At 38.9% G+C, this 19,818-nt stretch overlaps 1 protein-coding gene, 4 non-coding genes and 1 pseudogene across 7 annotated transcripts in view; 5 read left to right on the top strand and 1 right to left on the bottom strand.

Moving 5' to 3' along the window:
* LOC122664002 (phosphoacetylglucosamine mutase) overlaps positions 1 to 19,818 on the bottom strand; it is a 52,626-nt gene that overhangs the window by 28,957 nt on the left and 3,851 nt on the right. Inside the window, exons 8-10 of one of the 3 annotated variants that reach the window (XR_006333260.1) lie at positions 18,295 to 18,391; positions 17,464 to 17,671; positions 5,831 to 5,844 (exon numbers count right to left, since the gene is read on the bottom strand). Coding sequence is in view for 2 of the 3 variants with exons in the window: in XM_043859674.1 (XP_043715609.1) it covers positions 17,517 to 17,671; positions 18,295 to 18,391 (252 nt within the window). In the remaining variant the exon portion in view is untranslated. Of the gene's footprint in view, positions 1 to 5,830; positions 5,845 to 17,394; positions 17,672 to 18,294; positions 18,392 to 19,818 lie in introns of those variants that run through there. The other 2 variants (XM_043859674.1, XM_043859673.1) reach the window with 2 other exon arrangements.
* LOC122666477 lies at positions 568 to 688 on the top strand (annotated as a pseudogene).
* LOC122666487 lies at positions 5,577 to 5,772 on the top strand. The gene has a single exon (XR_006333671.1). It is a non-coding gene; the product is annotated as a U2 spliceosomal RNA (small nuclear RNA).
* LOC122666466 lies at positions 7,141 to 7,301 on the top strand. The gene has a single exon (XR_006333651.1). It is a non-coding gene; the product is annotated as a U1 spliceosomal RNA (small nuclear RNA).
* Positions 12,977 to 13,172, top strand: LOC122666484. The gene has a single exon (XR_006333667.1). It is a non-coding gene; the product is annotated as a U2 spliceosomal RNA (small nuclear RNA).
* Positions 15,426 to 15,586, top strand: LOC122666471. Its single transcript, XR_006333656.1, has one exon. It is a non-coding gene; the product is annotated as a U1 spliceosomal RNA (small nuclear RNA).

Raw genomic sequence — 19,818 nt, 5'->3', positions numbered from 1 at the left:
CAGCTTTGTTTTTTTAACTTCTTGTCCTCTGATTTCTATGCTGCCATGGATTTTCTTGCTGGTGGCAATGCCGAAGGTGAGTAATGTATAAAAAGGCTCCCGCTACTACAAGGTCTGGAGAGGGTCATCTCCGTTTGAGTATGCCTAGATGTTAATCAAATAATATTTTTTCTTATGTTTTTTAAACATTTTATCTCTGCTGATGCTTTAGCCCCAAAAAAAAAAAAATCATGTTAAACTAGATTACCTGAATAACATGTATGGTTACACATGATAAACTCTATCCGAATCACTATGCATTGGTTCCCTCATCAATGATAACATAGCCCAAGATAGAACAAATAACAGTGCAAAATAAGAGGTCATAATTCAATTCTCTCCCTGAGGCCTAACTATCAAAATAATAGTAATAATAAATAACAATGCAAGAAGCTGGCCAGAGATCTTATATGCAACTGCAACCAACAAAAATATGATGTCTTAATTATTTAGTCCCACATCGATCAATTACCGACGGAGATAAAGGGAGAGAAGTGCATAAATCAGGGCAAGCAAAAACTTTAAAACATACTTACCTGAGGGGACTACCCGGACAGCAGAGGATAACCATTCCCGCCTAACATCTCCCCAAGTGGGAGACGTACATCATAATTTGTGGTAGTGGGATACGCGTTCGCGAGGCCTCTACAAATTCTAACATAATAAAACTTTTCCCTGCGTATTTTTTGGTGATTATGGTGGTGAAGTTAACTGTCAAAGAAGAAACCAGGTTGAGGAGGGGGGTTTGTGGGGATTTGTTCTTCTCCGCACCAACCAAAGACAGCAGTTCGAATTGGGGCTTTGGTGAAGATTTTGCTCTTCCTAAAGATCTGCAGATGGAGATGGGAGAAAATTGCAGTGGCCTGAAGAAAAATTGGGAATTTGCCCAGATTTAGGTTTTGATGTCACTGAGTATACAGTTTCTTCATTACAATGTCAACCACTCTATATTCCATTACTTCCTGAAGTAGGTAAACAAATTATTGCCAATTTATCAAAAAACAAAGAATCTGATTTCTAGACCCTACTTATATGTGAATGGCGTCGTGTTGGGTTCCTCTATGTGTGCTGGAATTTCGGGTCCAAGATCAATGTTCATTTCTTGTCATCATTATTGAAGAGGGAATAGCTCAGATGCCATATCTGTTTGTTGGGTTCCAACATTGTAATTTAAGAGATTTGAATGCATGTGGGAGTTACTGAATAGCATTCTAAAAGCAAATTTGGTTGTATAGCTAATGGATGGTTTTTTTTTACAAAGGCTAGGGCCTTGCTATTGAGTCCTCTTGTTTCCAGTCAAGAGCTGCCATCATGAATTCTCTTATCTGAGAAAGCTTTATTCTTCCGGGTATTCCCTCCATGGTGCCTGGGCCTCAACTTTTTCCCTGTAAGCTCCTTGTATGTCGAGAACCCAAATGTTCTTCTGGTTTCCCAACTGTCTCCTCTGTGCTAATCTTGCTTAAGCATTTCCAGTTAACCTCTTTGTCCCTTTTCCATACTGATGTGCCCTGTCACCATGTTGCTCCTGTTCCCACTCCCATATCCTTTTCATTGGTTCCTACCGCATTCTTCGTTATTCTAGCCATTCATGACTGTTGTCTTCCCTACCTCAAACTTCCTTTCCTTTTCTTCTGTGATTTCTCTTGCAGGCAAACAGTTTTATTTGTTTTTGTTGTTTTTACACTGCTGCCATACACTGGGTTTTCTGCTACCACTCCCTCCCTGGCCTCCTATTCTATGCACATGTCAGATGTTTGGTTTCCTTTTCTCATGTCCAAGGACTATTTCCTTTTTGCTATAATCCTCTTTGCTCCTATAACAGATCATTCAGTTTTAAAAATTTTGGTCTGGTGGTGGAAGGGGGCCTTTTTTTTTATTTTTTTATTTTGTAATGGGAATGGCACATTTGTGGCCAGTTTGCATTTTGGTAGGTAGTGATGCAAACATATTAGCAGAATTATGAACACTCAACTTTTTCAAAGGAATAGATGGATCCACTCTATGTGGTTTGAACTAGGTTATTGATCTACTTTCCAAGAATAGCAATAATAACTCTTCAGTTCTTCATTTTTTGAGTCGACTTAAAAGTAAGCTTACCTTGTCCAGCAGGGGATTCTTGGCAATTGGAGCTACCTCTTCTGTGCTTCTAGGCTTTCCATTTTCTTTCTTTTCTATCTTGCATTAGCTGCTACAATGATTCTGATATTCAACCTTTCTTTGTCATCATCCTCAGGGTTCAGAAATTCCATGATCCTCACTGACTAGTTTGAATTTTTGTTTCTCCAGTCTAAACATTTTTCTTGAAGCCCTTCTTGATATTTGTCATTCCTAGTTCGGTGATAAGACAGTTGGGATTGCTAGTCCTAGTCCCTGGTCATCATTCGCCATGTTACAGTTTGTAGCTTGAGCCACATCCTCTATCCTTCTAGACTTTTCCCTCCCCCCTCTCCACAACCCAACTTCTCTTCTGTCTTTCATTAGGTGTTCCACATTATGTGTTTGATATTGAGTCTTTTTTTTATTAATCATCATCAGGTGCTCAAAAATTTCATGATCCTCACTAACAAGTTCCTTCGACTATTCACCATCCCACAGAGCTTTATTTGAACCACTTCTTTGTTATTTATCGTATATAACTTGATGATTGGAGTGTCAGGGGTGTTGATTCTAGTCCTTGATTGTCATTTTCTATGTTATAGTCTGTGTTTACTATTTGAGTCCTTTCTGGTCATTTTTGTTGGTGCGAGACTATTATCCAACAACAAGCAAGCTGCATCAAATAAATTCCGAGTAGCTAAAAACCTGCAATCTTGGTGGAAGGAGAACGCCTTCAATGAGGGAGAAAGCGCTGGAGATTGGAGCAGTGGCAGAGTGAGGATGTTGGAGAAATAAAAAGATGGGGGCAAGAGCAAGTTATCAATGATGCTCATCTCCAACCACCGATCCTGTGTATGGGTCTATCCTAGGACTGTCGAAGAAGAAACCAGGTTGGGGAAAGGATTCGTTCTCCAAGTTTTTCCAGCAACCTACTGTTGGACAAGCGGTTCGAAGCTGTGAATGTAGAATCGTCAGTTGGGTTAATGGATAATGTTGAGGTTAATAAATAAAACAGTAGTGGTTCAAATAGGACCCTTGGTGAAGGTTTTGCTCTTCTGAATGCTCTGAAGGCATTTTCCAAACAGATGCCCCATGAGATGGGAGAAGATTTCAGCGGCTATGAATGCAGAATCGTCAGTTGGGTTAACAGATAATGTTGAGGTTAATATATAAAACAGCAGTGGTTCAAATTGGAGCTTTGGTGAAGATTTTGCTCTTCTTAATGCTCTGAAGGCATTTTCCAAACAGATGTTGCCATGAGATCGGAGAAGATTGCAGCGGCCTGAAGAAAAATTTGGAATTCGCTCACAGTTAGGTGATTGTTGTATCATTATCTCACTGAGTAATTTTTTGTTAGGGATTCTGCTTTTCTTCTCTTCCTTTTGAATTTGTTGAAGAATACTTATGGGCCTGGATTATGATTTCAAGTTCATTGACAGTGTTCTTGCAAGTCTCAGAAGAGGGCATAGTGTCGGGTAGAACTGTCTTCTTTTTCATGACAATTCTTGAAGAGAAACATATTATACTTTTTCATGACAATTTTGTAATAAAACTGGTTTTCATTTACTGATTGATCTCAAATTCAAACAACAGAATGTGATTCTTCGATTTATTCTGTTGGATTTCTTTCTCCAAATGTTTGTTCTTGATGCTTTAAGAGAATAGATATGACAAAAAATGGGTTCACTAAAGAACCTTTACAGTTTTTTCATTGCAATGACAACAACTCTATGCTCCATGCTTCTATCTGGTGGTCCTATGTTCTTACTTGACTGAAAAGGAACAACTTCCTGAAGTAGGGAAAAACACTTGGTATTAATCTTGACCTAAACAAATTATTGAAATGGTTCATAAATTTAACCTTGACCATTAGAGAAGAAGTGTCAATAAATCTCTGTGCCAATTTGTCAAAAAAAAAAAAAAAACAAAAAGAATCTGATTTCTAGACTATACTTATCTATGTATGGTATCTATGTGGATTCCACTGTGTATGCTAGAATTTCATATCCAAGATCAATGTTCATCTCTTGTCTTCATATTGAAAAGGGAATAGCTCAGATGCCATATCTGTTTGCGAGGTTGCAACATTGTAATTTAAAAGACATTTGAATGCATGTGTGAATTATTGAATAACATTCTAAAAGTATATTTGGTTGCTATTTAGTAGTTCTTGTTTCCAGTCAAGAGCTGCCATCATGAATTCTCTTATCTGAGCTTTACTTCCGGGGTATGCCCTCCACCATGCCTGGGCCTCAACTTCTCCCCTGTAAGCTCCTTGTATATGCCAAGAACCCAACTGTTCTTATGGTTTCTCAACTGACTCCGCTGTGCTAATCTTGCTTCTTGAACATTTCCATTTAACCTCTATGCTTATCCCTACTGATGTTTCCTTTCACCATGTATCTCACTAGAAGCATGGCAATTGAATGACTGAGAATCCCAAGAAAGAAAGCGTACAAACACAGATTGCCACCTAGAGAAACAATTGCCTACTTGAGCTTGAATATTGTTTCATCAACCACAGTTGCATCTTTCATATAGTTCAGCTCTTGGCCTCTTTCAAAGGGGAAAAAAACCAGAATGGAAAGTTATTGTTCGAGAATGCAAAGCGAATTTACTCTTATTCTAGTAGTATGGGGTCTAGACAAACATCTTAACGGTTTACAAGAAGATCAAGGCTCTGTTTTTCGGGTAAAGGAATATGAAACTTTTTCTTTGTAAGTGTTATTTAACTAGAGACAACCAGAGCCCAAGGACAAGATGGCAATTGCTTGCAAGGGAAAAGAAATTCCTCATGAGATCATTAAAAATTAATGAAAACATTGATGGGTTGAACCCCCCCCCCCCACACACACACACACACAAAAAAACGAAAAACAAAAAAACGAAAAAACAAAGAAAAGGTAGGGAAACTTCTTGACTTATTCAGGTTACTTAGTTGATAATTAGCACTTCACCAAATTGTGGAAGAAGGGAGGTGAGTTGAGTGTCAACTCTTTTTCTTGCGCCTTGCTTCAGCTTGTTCCTGTTCATCTTTTCGGGAGACCCCCCAACCTGAAAGAAAAAAAAAAAAAAGAAAGTGTTGAGGACTTGCTTGCTACCTCCAACCATCCACACGGTTTTGACCCACCTAACCATGATCCAAGAGAAGACATGTAATGAGCCTCAGCCCATCAATAACTTCGCAACACAACCATTATTTGAGGAAAAGTGTTGCTTGACGAATTCAGACTGGTGACTGATACTGTAAAAACATAGATAACAAAGCTTGTTTTGAGGTTTGGCATCAGACGGCGGCATAGGATGCATAACACTCATTTGCAAGAGAATGCTTAAATAGGAATAAGTGGATATTGTTGTTTTAGTCCCACATCGACCAAAGTGGAAAGAGAGATGGCAAAAGAGAGCTATAAAACAAAAACAGAGACAATGTACAATGCATACCTTTCTCGGCCTTTTGGCTAAGATCAAGTGTAGTATCTGTTCTTATCAGTTTAATATCTGATACGTGGGTCATTGATCCACATGATATTAAATTAATTTTTCTCGGGGGAGTTCCCACTACGGTAGCTTGCTATCGGGGTTCTCAAGCGTCGCCTATGCGTTGCACTACTGCACGGGCCTGGCGCACCCCACCAATACTTAATTAAAGAATTCTCTCTGTTATCTACCTTAGGTGATGGAAATAATTCCAAATGCTCCAAAAATCTTGTTCCAAGATCAGTGGTAACTGTCTGATTCACTTACTGGAAGCAATGAAATGGACCATAAAATACGAAAACCACTTCCTTGGAGGGTTACCAATCAGCGCTTTAATGATGGATTCAATCCGTATTTTCCTTGGTTTACCTAGTTGTTTAAACAAGGTACAGTCCTATTTCATTCACAGTCAATAAATATATGTAAAAGGTAAGCAATCATCACAAAAAGAGAAGAACACACTTGCAGATCGGTTTTTTCTTTTCTCCCTTGTGATTCGACTACTTCTTTCTCTTTTGAGTCTAAACTGTCCATACATGTTTTGTGTTTTGTTCGTGGAAGATTACCAATGGATTATGTTATTACCAAGAGAGGAGCTTGCTTAGCTTCTCTTGCTCTTTTTATCGCCCGAGTCTTTTGATCATCTCTTTTACAGTTATCATTTTCACATGAGTTGTGGTCCTGATTTTGCTCATTGTTTGGCTTATCTTGGGTTTAATTTTTTTTTCTTTTTCGTGACTTTATGTTATAATGGAAATCTAAATTAAAGTTTGGGATACTGTTTTTTGTGCCACAGCGCAACCTGCGCCCAGGCACATGGGGGCTGACCACCCTGTCCCCCTCTATAGGCTGCCCATCTGTCTGGGCGTAGACTGCGCTGTGACACTAAGAATATTCCCCCTTAAAGTTTTTAGATACCATAGTCATATGGTAGACATGTCTTATTATGGTCTCCTATCATATTTAAGATAAAAGAAATTTTAAAAGATTTAACAAGTCAAACCTCAACTTCAACGATCCATTTTTGTATATATTAAAGATGTGGTTTTTTTTTTTTTAATTAATACAATGGTTCCTAGAATTGATCTAAAACCTCCTATTGCTCCGTAAATTTTAGAAGTTTTTTTGTGCAAGTCAATGAATAATTGAATAAAATTAAATGTTGATAGTTGTTCATTTGATAACCCAGGGAGAATTGATGGTGGAAGTATCTTTTGGAATTTTTAGAGTGTTCTAATTAGGTGTCTCCAAATATTTAATGTCCAATCAAAGGGGGTGTTTGGATAATTTTGAAATTAATGGTTTGCAACTATTAGATATGCAGATAGTCACGTGATTGGCTCAGGATTATGCGCAGCACGATGACCATTCAAAGTCAGGCAGCAGACAAGCCAAATCCGTGGCCTATCGCTTAGCTACTAAGGAGATAAGGAGGAGAAATGTATTTTAGTCCCACATCGGACCACTACTAAAGAAGACAAGGAAGAGAAGTATACAAATAAGGGGAAATAACTGCCTTCAAACATACTTACCTGGACGGGGTCTATGGGTTATCAAGAAGGCCCATTGCCTAGGTTGGTGACCTCCATTGCACTTGGGAGGGGTGCCCGCCTAACATCTCCCCAAGTGGGAGAGTGTACGTCATAATTTGTGGTAGCGGGGGTACGCGTTCGCGCGGCCCCTACCATTTCTAACTGAAAGCTGTTTTGTTCTTTCTCCTTCTCTATGGTGTCCCATTATCATCCGATACTCTCACAGTATCTATTGCCGGATCTCTTAATTTACGAATCGACTTGGGTAAAGAAGAAAATTAGTGGACTGATGATAACTTTGAGCTGCTGAGTAAGTATATATTGAAGCACCCAGTTGGATAGAGACGATGGGAGTTGATAGCAGAAGCTTGCAGTTGAAAAGGGATTTTTGTATCTCAAAAGCTAATGCATACAGTATCTCCATGGTATTAATGATCATTTTCTCACAGATCAAATATATTTTGCTTTTCTGCTCTCTTTCTTTTGCGGTTGTAGAATAGTTATGGGCTTGGATTATGATTTCAAGTTCATTGATAGTGTTCTTTCAAGTCGCAGAAGAGGAAATAGTGTCTGGGTAGAACTGTCCTGCTTCTTTTTCATGTTAAATCTTGAGGAGAATCATGTTGTACTTTTTTTCTTGAGAATTTTGTAATAAAATTGATTTTACATTAATGATTGATCTCAAATTCAAGTAACAGAATGTGATTCTTTGATTTATTATCTGTAATTGGATTTATTTCTCCAAATGTTTGTATTTCCATGCTTCAATAGCTTTAAGATGATAGATATGATACAAAATGGATCCATTAAGATAATAGATCTATATAGTTTCTTCATTGCAAAGCCAGTAACTCCGTACTCCATACTTCTATCTGGTGGTCATATGGTCTTACATTGACTGAAAGGAAAACTACCTGAATTAGGGAAAAAAAACACTTGGTATTCACCAGGACCTAAACAAGTTATTGAAGGGTTCATAAATTTAACTTGGTTATCATTTGGGATGAAGTGACAATAAATCTTTCTGTGCCAATTTTATCATAGACAAAAAGAATCTGAGGTGACATTAAGAAGGCTAGGACCTTACTATTGAGTCCTCTTGTTTCCAGTCAGAGCTGCCATCATGAATTCTCTTATCTGAGAAAGCTTTATTCTTCCGGGTATTATTCTATGATGCCTGGGCCTCAACTTTTCCCCTGTAACCTTGAATGCCGAAACCCAAATGTTCTTCTGGTTACCCAACTGTCTCCTCTGTGTTAATCTTGCTTGAGCTTTTCCATTTAACCTTTGTCCCATGCTATTCCTGTTCCCGCTCCCGTATTCTTTTCATTTTTTCTACCATTCTCTTCATTATTCTAGCCATTCATAACTGTTGTCTTCCGTGTCTCAATCTTCCTTTCCTTTCTTCTGTGATTTCTCTTGGAGGCATACGGTTTTATTTATATTTTTACACTCCTGTCATACACTGGATTTTCTGTTACCACTCCCTCCCTGGCCTCCTATTCTATGCACATGCAAGATGTTTGGTTTCCTTTTCTCATGCCCAGGGACTATTTCCTTTTGCTATACTCCTCTTTGCTCCTTCAACAGACCATTCAGCTGTGTATTCTGGTCTGGTGGTGGGAGGGGACCTTTTTTAACTTTGTAATGAGAATGGCACATTTGTGGCAAGTTTGCATTTCAGTAGGTAGTGCTGTAAACATATTAGCAGATTTATGAACACTCTATTTCTTCAATGGAATAGAGGGATCCACTCTGTGGTTTGAATTAGGTTATTGATCTACTTTCCGAGAATAGCAATCATGACTGTTTCAGTTTTTATTTTTTGAATCGACTTAACAGCAAGCGTACCTTGTCCAGCAGGGATTCTTGGCGATTTGAGCTACCTCTTCTATGTTTCTAGGCTTTCTATTTCTTTCTTTTCTCTCTCATTAGCTGCTACAATGTTTCTGATATTCAACCTTTCTTTGCCCTCATCCTCAGGGTTCAGAAATTCCATGATCCTCACGGACTAGTTTGTATTTTTGTTTCTCCATTCTAAACATTTTTCTTGAAGTCCTTTTTGATATTCGTCATTCCTAGTCCAGTGATAAGATAGTTGGGATTGCTAGTTCTAGTCCTTGGTCATCATTCGCCATTGTTACAGTTTGTAGCTTGAGCACCTCCTATATTGGGATTCCAGGCTGGTGCAACCTTTTAACCCCAAGGGGGTACCTCAGTTGGCAAAGACCAACACCTAATAATTAAGAGGTAATGAGTTCAAATCTCCTTGGAGCCACTTCTTTGTTGTCTTTCATTTATAACCTAATGATAGGAATGTCAGGGGTGCTGATTCTGGTCCTTGATCATCATTTTCCATGTTATAGTTTGTGTTTACTATTTGAGCATTTTCTAGTCATTCTTGTGGGTGCGAGAGTATTATCCAACAACAAGCAAGCTGCACCAGATAAATTCCGAGTAGCTAAAAACCTGCAATCTTGGTGGAAGGAGACGGCTTTTGATGAAGGAGAGAGCCCAAGAGATTGGAGCAGTTGCAGAGTGAGGATGTTGGAGAAATACAAAGATAGGGACAAGAGCAAGTTAACTGTCCTCATCTCCTACCACTGATCCTGTGTATGGGACTATCCTAGGAGGTTAGGGTATCCGTTGCAAAATCTTTAGTACAACAGAATACCACACCTTTTTTGTTGGTTGTGGTGATGGTCAAGACTCTAAAAACCAGAACATGACCTTCAAGACCCCGATACCTGAAAAAAGGGTCCTTCAAGCCCTACATTTACAGTGTTGCTCCAACCATGTAATTGCTTTGGTCTATAGATGGCACTGAAAGGCAATGTAATATCTGTTTTTTTTTCATCGAAGGACATTGAGAGAATCATAATTCCAAGTCATTGGTAATTTAGGCTATTATGCTTTGTGTAAGATTTTATTTGTGAGCAAAAACTTTGGTATCTGGCTGCTTATGCCTTTAGATTTACTGGTAGTTTCTTTTGGCAATAGAGGTTCCCTTTATGGTTGATGGGTGCATGTGAAGTGGTGATGTTTTTCTTTGATCTGTTTTTAATGAAGTTTCCTTTCCACCCAAAAAAATGAAAATCATGGTTTAAGTTGCCTAATTTTTGTTCTTAGGAAACCAAGATACTAAGCCACAAGTTTGGCATAAAAGCAAATTGTTAATTCAACTCTTGGTTCTATACAAAGCTGGCACTACAAAAAATAAAATAAAAATCCAAAATCCAGTTTTGCTACTGTAAAAGTTTTAGATTAATAATCTGCAACAGTGGCCTTTTAAAAGTTAAACCATGTCAATGAATAACAACTTATGCAACTATAAAAGCTGCGACTCATTGTCACAACTTACACAAACATTGCAAGATTTGAGAATAAATAAACAATGAAGAAATATTGAAGGGTCGTAATAAGGCTATCACAGTATATCCAAGCTCTCATATAAGAGGCTCTATAAATATTGATTAAATGGTAATTAACTGCAATGAAACCATTGCCAAACTTTTGATTGTTGAAGTCTCAACAGAGTAGGTTGCTGATGCACCCAGGTTGCATAGGAATCAAAAATAGTAAATTGTAATTTCCATAATTGGCGCAGTCTTTTAGTTAAACAATCATTTCCTGTAATGGCCACAAAAGTTTTCTTTTTTATCGTTTTTTGATTTCACTCCCCTTCCCTTCATTTCTCTTTCAGGTGCCATAGGAATTTCTGTTGGTTCTTCTGCAGAATCCATATGCATTGCTAAATAGGAAAGATGATAAGTAGAAAACTAAAATCAATGTGCCAGAGCAGTTAATTCAGTGAAAAATGGTAAAGAAAATAATGGCTTTAAAAGCCATTTAAATCCACAAGTAATGGAATAAGCAGGGACAGGAAGGCACAGAGGCCATAGGGGTACATCACATCATCACCAGCTACAAGTAGGCCAAGTGAGAAGTACATGGGGTGTGCATATGTTAGCAGAGAGCAAGGTGGTGGTGGAAGGAAGGAACAAGGAAAGAAAGTGCAGTGGCAGCATGATTCGAAAAGCTGCAGTTTGGACAAGCAACACCATCCATTTACTATTTCTCCCTCGGTTGTATTAGTATCTCGCTAGAAGATTGGCAATTGATAGTCCCAGGAAAGAAAGCGTTCAAACACTGAGTGCCACCACGAGAAACCATTGCCTGCTTGGGCTTGAAGATTGTTTCATCAATCACAGTTGCATCTTTCTTATAATTCAGTTCTTGGGCTCTTTCAAAGGGGAAAAACCCAGAATGGAAAGTTACTGTTCCAGAATGCAAAGCAATTTTACTGTTCTTCTATTAATCTGGGGTCTAGACAGAACATCTTAAAGGTTTTACAAGAAGATCAAGGCTCTGTTTTCCAGGTAAAAGAACATGAAACTTTTCCTTTTCAAGTCGTGTTTACCTAGAGACTGCTAGAGCCCAAAGAAAAGTTGGCAATTCTTGCAATGAGAAAGAAATTTTTCATGAGATAATTAAACAAATTATAAAAACATTCATGGGTTGAATCTCCCCAAGAAAGGGGGTTGACAACATATCATATTACAAATATGGTAGTTCCACGCTTTCACCTTTCCAAGAAGAATTATTACAGCAATGTAGTCACGAAGCCATATCCACTAGAAGTGAAATTAAAATTTCTTGACTTATTCAGGTTACTTGTGTGTGTGTGTGTGTGTGAGTGTGTGAGATACCACCCACCCTACCCTACTAGGTGGTTGTCCGTCCTACAACCGCCTGAAAAGGAACTGCAGTGATATTGAATAGGAATCCTATAAGTGATAACTAGAATCCCCTTTAAAATACCACCAGATTGAGCATCAGTGATTTCGTAGTCTTTTTGTCCTCCCTCTTTCGTTGTATTTCGTCTTCCTTTTGTATATGTTAAAAAAATGGAACCATAAAAAATATATATTTATGTGGGGGAGGGGGTGGAATCTACACACTAGCACTTGTGGCTGCAGGGGGAGGGGCAGAGGGCAGGGGAGATGCAACAATGGTGGGTGGAGTGGGTATGGCTACCCAGGGAATGGAGAGATAGGGAGGCCGCCGGAGGGGTTTGGGCAGGGGAGAGAAACCGGGAGAGAGAGAGAGAGAGAAATGGGGAGAGGGGAGACAATGCAGCGGGGGAGAGAGAGGGTGTAGTGACAGTGGGGTTGTAACAACTAATGGATTTAATGTCTGAGATGCAGAGAGAGGACCCAGTGGGAAATAAGATGATACCTATTAAAAAAAATGAGAAATAAGATGATAGTGTGTGATATTCAATTACACAGTGTCTACATTATTTTCCCTTTATTACTGATACAAGGTAGATGCAGAGTTTCAGAGATTAATAATGGATTGTCAATAGCATGTTCTTTGATGAGTAGTCCCTTTCTCCCCCTTGTATTGTTGGCTAATGCTTTGCACTGATAGAGAGTGCATCATTCGTCTACGGGAAATGGTTTTAAACAGTGGTTGCATTGGTTGAACTTGCTCCAATGGTGCGCAAGTTTTTGACCACCCGACCATGATTCAAGACAAGACAAGTAATGAGCCTCAGCCCATCAATAACTTTGAAACACCAACCATTCTGTGAAGGAGTATTGCCTCTGATGAATTCAGACTAAGTGAATGATACAGTAAAACATAGAGAACCATGTCTTGTGGTTTGGCATCAAAGGGAGGCATAGGCTCATAGCACTTATTTGCAAGAAAATGCTTAAATGCGAATTAAGTGAATATTATTGTTTTAGTCCCACATCGACCAAAGTTGAAAGAGAGATGGCAAAAGAGTGTTATAAAACGAAAACAGAGAGCATGATCGAAGCATACCTTTCTCGGCCTTTTGGCTAAGATCAAGTGTAGTATCTGTTCTTATCAGTTTAATATCTGATACGTGGGTCATCGACTCACATGATATTAAATTAATTTTTATCGGGGGAGTTCCCACTACGGTAGCTTGCTGCCAGGGTCCTCAAGTGTCGCCCATGCGTTGCACTACTGCAGGGGCCTGGCGCACCCCACCAATACAAGTTTAAAATTTGATGTGGTCAAGTCATTTGCCGATGTACATTTAGTTTGAAAAGAGTAGTCCAATAAAGACTTTCATTTTCCTGAAAGGTTAAATATACGTAGGACGTTTATTATACGTACCCGTTCTCTTTTGGGGAGGGTCAAGTCATTTGCTGAAGTTTTTATTGTTTACTGTTATTATTTTTGGCAGGTTCGAAACAATTCTGTATTTAATTATGTTGGTCCTAATCCTGGTCAGATTCTGCGAAACCAATGGCTCCCCTCCCCTCCCCTCTATTCTGAATCGGATTGTACTAATTACATTTCTTCTTATCCTACCCCTCCCCTCCCCTCTATAAAATGGATGTTTTTTCTTCTTCTGAATCGGATTGTACTAACTACATTTCTTCTTATCCTAGTTTTGATTTATCTACTTTAGATTTTCTTGTTTTGTTATGCGTAGGGTTCAATTCCAAAGATCTAGGTAAACCTAGATGGGCTTTTGGTTTTTTGATGGGAAACTTCGTTTTCGGACTAGTGGAAGATGTAAAAACAATCATTTTTTGGAATCTGAGTTGACTGCCATTCTCAATGGTTTAGAGTCTGTGCCGTGAGAGGTTTGAAGCTGAAAGAAGTTTGGTGTTCTAATAGGGTGCTATCTGGACTTCTTTCAACTCCATCCCTTTCTCCCTGGCCTTATGAAGTCTTGCCCTATTTTTTGAAAATTTTGGATCGAACAAGTGGCGTCCTTTTTAAAGAACTGGCTAACCCCTTTGTTGTCTCTTGGTTTAAATCTGGTGTTAAATCTGCCGCTCCTACCCCCTTGTGCATGGATTGTACAAATTTTAACCCTTAAGTTTAATGAAATTTTCTTTTTCATCTATAAAATAAAAAATAAAAAAAGTTCAGCAAGTGAGCACTTGACTAATGTGCCAAGTATGACTTGGATATATTTATTATATTAAAAAATTAAGAGATGTGACTTGTTTTGACCGGGTTAGACAAGGCCGAATCACCAAGTTTTTCTAAAAGATGAGTCTAAAAACCTGGTTTTCCAACTATGCTTCAAAGATCCATTTTTATAGATATTAACTTGGTTTTCTGCACTCTTCAGATTTTAAAAGTTTTTTGTGCAAGTCAATGAATAATTGGATAAAATTAAATGTTGATGGTTGTTCACTTGGTAATCCAAGGGAGAGGTGGTGTTGGGAGTATCTTTTGGAATTCTTAGGGAGTTCTAATTTGGTGCTTCTCCAAATATTCAATGTCCAGTCAAATTTCAATGTTGAGATTGAAGCCTTAATTGTTGGATTGGAGATAATTAGAAGAAAGGATGTTAAACAGATGTTCTATCTACTAATACCCCTTGGATGTTTTGGGCTCTTTAGGCTGTTCTACAACCTTACTTAAGATCAAATTTACATCTCCCAAGATGATCACGAATGATGAAACCAAGTCTTATAGTGGAATTAGGTATCCAAATCGCATCACAATTTATGTTGAAGACATATGCAAGTGGCGGGCACCATGAAATGCTGGTGGATACCGTTGAGAGGGTGATTCGTTGAAGCATCAGAATTTTAGTTAGAAATCACATTCAGAAATTCATGATATGCTTGTCGTGATGAAAGAATAACCTCATAAGGGTACCAAATACGTCAACCAAAAACCAAGTCGTTTCTTGCTAACCAAAGACTCCAGTAGATAAAAGAACAGAGAGTCATCAAATCACGATTCACTTTTTTTCTCTTGATGCGAAAAATAACTCCTACCTTGAATCCATTTTGAAAGACAACAATCAGATCCATTTGGTGTAATATGACCCAAAGCACAACCAAACCAAACAGCCCGTGTAAAGGGGCAATCCAAAAGTATATGAGAGATTGATTCTTGTCTTCCACATCAATTACATGAAGAATCTACAAGAAAACTCCTACGAAGAAGCGCAGAACCTGTAGCAAGTCCAGATGCACATGCTTGCCACAAGAATCTTTGTTCGTTTGATGTTGTCTTGCAATTTCAAATCCGTTTCCAAACCTCATTTGAAACTAACTTCCATGAGTACAAAATCGACAATGTAGCAGACAGAATTGTTTAATCTGAAACCATTCCAACTTTGTCTTATTGTGGGTGTTTTGATATAAGAACAACGATTGATATCAATGGATAAAGAAGAGACTTGTCTTTTTAGTCCCACATCGGTCCGCTACTAAAGAAGACAAGGAAGAGAAGTGTAGAAATGAGGGGAAGCAAGAGCTTTAGAACATACTTACCTGGACGGGGTCTATGGGTGATCAAGAACGCCTATTGCCTGGGTTGGTGACTTCCATTGCACTTGGGAGGGGTGCCTGCTTAACATCTCCCCAAGTGGGAGAGTGTACGTCATAATTTGTGGTAGCGGGGGTACGCGTTCGCGCGGCCCCTACCATTTCCAACAATTAAAAGATTTTTGCCTTGTAACGCCCACTGATTTACTCACTAGTAGTATGTTTTAAGCTTCGTTCTTCATTTTATTATAATATTTTTTGACACTGCTGCCATACACTGGGTTTTCTGCTACTGCTCCTAGCTTCCTATTCTATGCACATGGCAGACGTTTGGTTTCCTTTTCTCATGCCCAAGGACTGTTTTCTTATTGCTCTAATACTTTTTACTAACAGATCATTCAGTTTTGTGGATTCTGGTCTGGTGGTGGCAGGGGTTTTTTTTTTTAACTTTATAATGAGAATGGCATATTTGTGGTGAGTTTGCATTTTTTTAGGTGGACCTTGGTGCAACAGTTAGGTTGCTCTATAGTGACCAAGTGGTCACGGGTTTGAGTCTCTAGAAACACATTATGATCCTCCCCAAACCCCGCAGTGGCGAGAGCCTCGTGCACTGGCTATGCCTTTTGCATTTTGTTAGGTAGTGCTGCAAACATAGTAGCAGAATTATGAAACTTCAACTCTTCAATGGAACAGGGATCCACTCCTTTATGTGGTCTGAATTAGGTTGTTAATCCACTCTCTAAGAATATCAATCATGATAGGTCATTCTTCATTTTTTCAGTCGAACTTAAAAGCAAGCTTACCTCATCCAGCAGGGGAAACCATATTGCTAAGCCAAAAAACAACCCAAAACAAAATCACTGTTTTGAATTGCATATTTTTCGTTTTTAAGAAACCATATTGCTAAGCCATGACTTTCGACATTTAACTTTCGGTTCTATTGCAAGTCTGTCAACTAGTCACTACTTCTGCAGCAAAATAATTCCAAGTTCCAGTTTTGCTAATGTAGAAGTTTCTAGATTTAAACTTTGCCACTGGCATTTTAAGAGTTCAAAACCATGACATTGGGTGACGACTTATACAGCTACAAAAGTTGACTCGTGCTCATAACTTTTGCAAACATTGCAAGATTTGAGAACAAATAACAAACAATGAATAATGCCTGGAAGGTTGTGATAAGACCATCACGATACATGAATATCCAAAAGAAGAAAAAAAAAGAACAGACCCATTTGAGGTGGTGTGAAATTGAACAAGGGCATAATTACTTGGCATTATATCTTCACAAAGTATGGGGATAACTGCTGTTTAAAATACCCCACACGCCATGGTTGGAGAAACAAGAAGAGCACACAATGGCAACAGTTTAGTGCACAATGGTAGCCAGCCATGAAAATAACGCCTACAGATCTCTAGAGTGTACTGTCAACCAATAGAAGATTTCATGGCCAGTCAGAAATAGGTAGTGTTTTGAGGCTGAGCTTGTGTTTTTAACTACAACAAAAAGCTGGGATTCCTCATCCAGGAACTTCTGCATCCAAATCCCTGTCTGGCCTGCAAACAACAGCAGTTTGGGCTTCGGAAATCACTATGTTATTCAGTTTCCAATCTCCATGCGTTTTGAGTGTGAACAATGCCAACCTTGAAAGATGGAAAATTGTGACCAATACCATCCACAACATAATATTCCTGACATTTAGCAAAACCCTGTTTCAACCCCTTAAATTTCTCTGGACAACATCTGTGTCTTCTGCTTTATGAACCTCTGCCAAAAAATAAATAAAAACAACTCTAAAACGCAAAGTATAAGTCATTCTTTCACATCATAACTCGTGCTCTTTGGGCTGCAATCAAAATATGGGAATATATTGAATAAAATGACAAACTCCTTTGTTAGCATAGTCAAACACCATAGTCCAAAGTAACCGGAACTTAACACAGTGTAAGAAAACATAAAGAGAGATCAATTGAAACAACCAACTCTAGAATAATCTGTTTCCCATGACTCCATAACTTATGAGGCTAAGGTCCAGGACAGATTGGAAGTGATGGATCTCATTATGGAACGAGTTAGGCAAGAAAGAGATAATTAGGAGCTGCCAAAGCCTAGAAAGCGTTCCGCATGCACTGCCACCGACTTTGCCAGGCTGTCTGCTGCTTCTTGTGTGGATGCCTCAGCGTATACACGTATGACATCCTCTGTTCCTGAGGGCCGTATAAATGATCGTCCCTTAGTGTATTTAGCTGCATTGAAATTAAAAAGTAGATAAAAAAGAGGTTAGAATATTTAACCAACCAGGGACATTTAGTCATAGTTGCCAAGAACATTAGCCTAATTGAGCAATTTGTTTTTAAAATATGTGACTACTCATAGTAAAGGCTTCATTTGCTTCTCTCACGGAGGATTACAAACACATGAAAACATGGTCATCAATCCGGAGCCTCCAACATCGCACCAGCACGTCTGACTATCTGAATTGAGCATGGAATATGCATTTCTTTTTTCAAAGGTTCTTACTCATTTGGAAAACTTAACATAAACAAATTCTCAAATGAAGCTACCAATCAGATGGTCAAGAGAAGTCACATGTGACATATGGCTGTGGAGTCCAGATATATCCAACAGTGACTGAAATCTGCAATGACCAGCTTGATGACCATGTGTAGCAGGGTGTAAATAGGTCTGCCCTGGGGTAGCATCTGTTGTTTTCTCAAGTGGCCCAGTGTGCAGCATGGCCCTATGTGGTTCCAACTTCCAATTATTGCCTGAACTACATCATGGACTGGACCATGAACACCAATACAGAAATTAAAATGAGCACACAAACAAAGAGAGCTGTCATTAAAAGCCCCTATTAATATAGTACCAGTTTCAGCATCAATCACTTCCTGAAGTCCAGACGGCCTAACAACCACAGTTTCTGCATTTGTTGTAATAACAGCAGTTCTGTCTGCAACTTTTACCTGATTTGATCAGAAAAGCAGTTGACACATCAATTCCTAGGCAGGATCGAAAAATTTCAAGAGATTAAGTGTACGCATAGCTCTAAAAAATAATTGCCTAAAAGTAGCATAAAGTGTTTTCAAGTAGGCATAGCTACCTTAAAGTCAGATATACTTTGACAGTAGAACTCCTCAAACTCAAAAAACCATGGTTGATAGCACTCGAATGGTTGGACCAGCATGACCGGGTTTAGAAACCCAAACCCAGACGAAACTGGCCCAACCTCGGTTTTTGGTCCAATAAAGGTTGGAAATAATTTAGGTAGTCTTTGTCTTTCATTCATATTTTGAGTTGGATGCGTAGGAATAGGAGATAGAGTTGGATGCAAAGTTAGTTTCAGTCTTAGAGTCTAGCTAGGAGTCTTGTTTGTTTCTCTTAATATAATTGCAATTTGGGAATTCACTACCTTGACACCCCCCCCCACGGTTCTTACACTAGTCACCACACCCTCATACATATCTTCAATTATGTCCACATATTTACTTCAAACACTTCTCTTCCGCCAGCAAAGAAAGAACATAAAAAAAGAGGGGCCGGAGTTGGGGGGAATCATATGGTTTCAGAAGGCTGTACTTGTGGTTCAAATCCCTACTTTCCGGTGTTCCAGACGTCATGAGTTGATGGTCTCCTTGTCAAAGTTGAACTCGAACTTGAACCCATCCACCACTGGTTCTCCGCTGATACTCCAGAGGTAGAAAGACAACTCAAATACGTCTTCTACCCCTCCCCCAAGGATAAGTTATCCTTTTAAAAAACCTAGTCCCCATATTGCTGGGCATTTTATTCTTTTATTCCATTTAGCTCCTATTTTCTTTTATTTCCAGAACTACCCCCTTCCTTTATAACTCCACACCCACGGTAGTGCATTGACAACTTTAATTCCCTTTATATCCCCCTACTCTCTATTTGTTAACAGGCATTTAAGATTCTCCTAAACTTCAGTTATTTACTGTTTTGCCACTGATACTTTAATTTGAGCATTTCTGTGCTTGTGTGGGCTCCTAATGATGCCAAATAGGGTTTCCGAGCCTCGGAATCATCACCAATTTGCAGATTTTAACTATATCCTCGCCATAGTGGAGTAGCCAATAGTGAGATTCTACAACAACTTGAAGGTGTGATGTCCTATCCTTAAAGGTGTGTCACATCCTCTTGGGGTGTCAGTGGTTGTTTGATAAGAAGGCTCAACATTGTGGTTATGAGAACAATTACCCCTTCAAACATGGTGGATTCAAAATGAAGTTCCTCCCAGGTAAGGCCTTCTGGCATTCAAGCTTCAGCAGACAACAAAATCTTTTATCCTCCAGCGTGTTAACTGTTAAGTCAGATGGCCTCCTCGGTCCTTGTCCAAACTCCTCGATGGAGTTGCGTTCTTTTCAGAGGACGA

This window comes from Telopea speciosissima, chromosome 6, assembly GCF_018873765.1.
Source record: "Telopea speciosissima isolate NSW1024214 ecotype Mountain lineage chromosome 6, Tspe_v1, whole genome shotgun sequence".
Taxonomy (NCBI): domain Eukaryota; kingdom Viridiplantae; phylum Streptophyta; class Magnoliopsida; order Proteales; family Proteaceae; genus Telopea; species Telopea speciosissima.
Note: the sequence above shows the minus strand (reverse complement) of the source record. Positions and strands in the feature narration are given on the sequence as shown.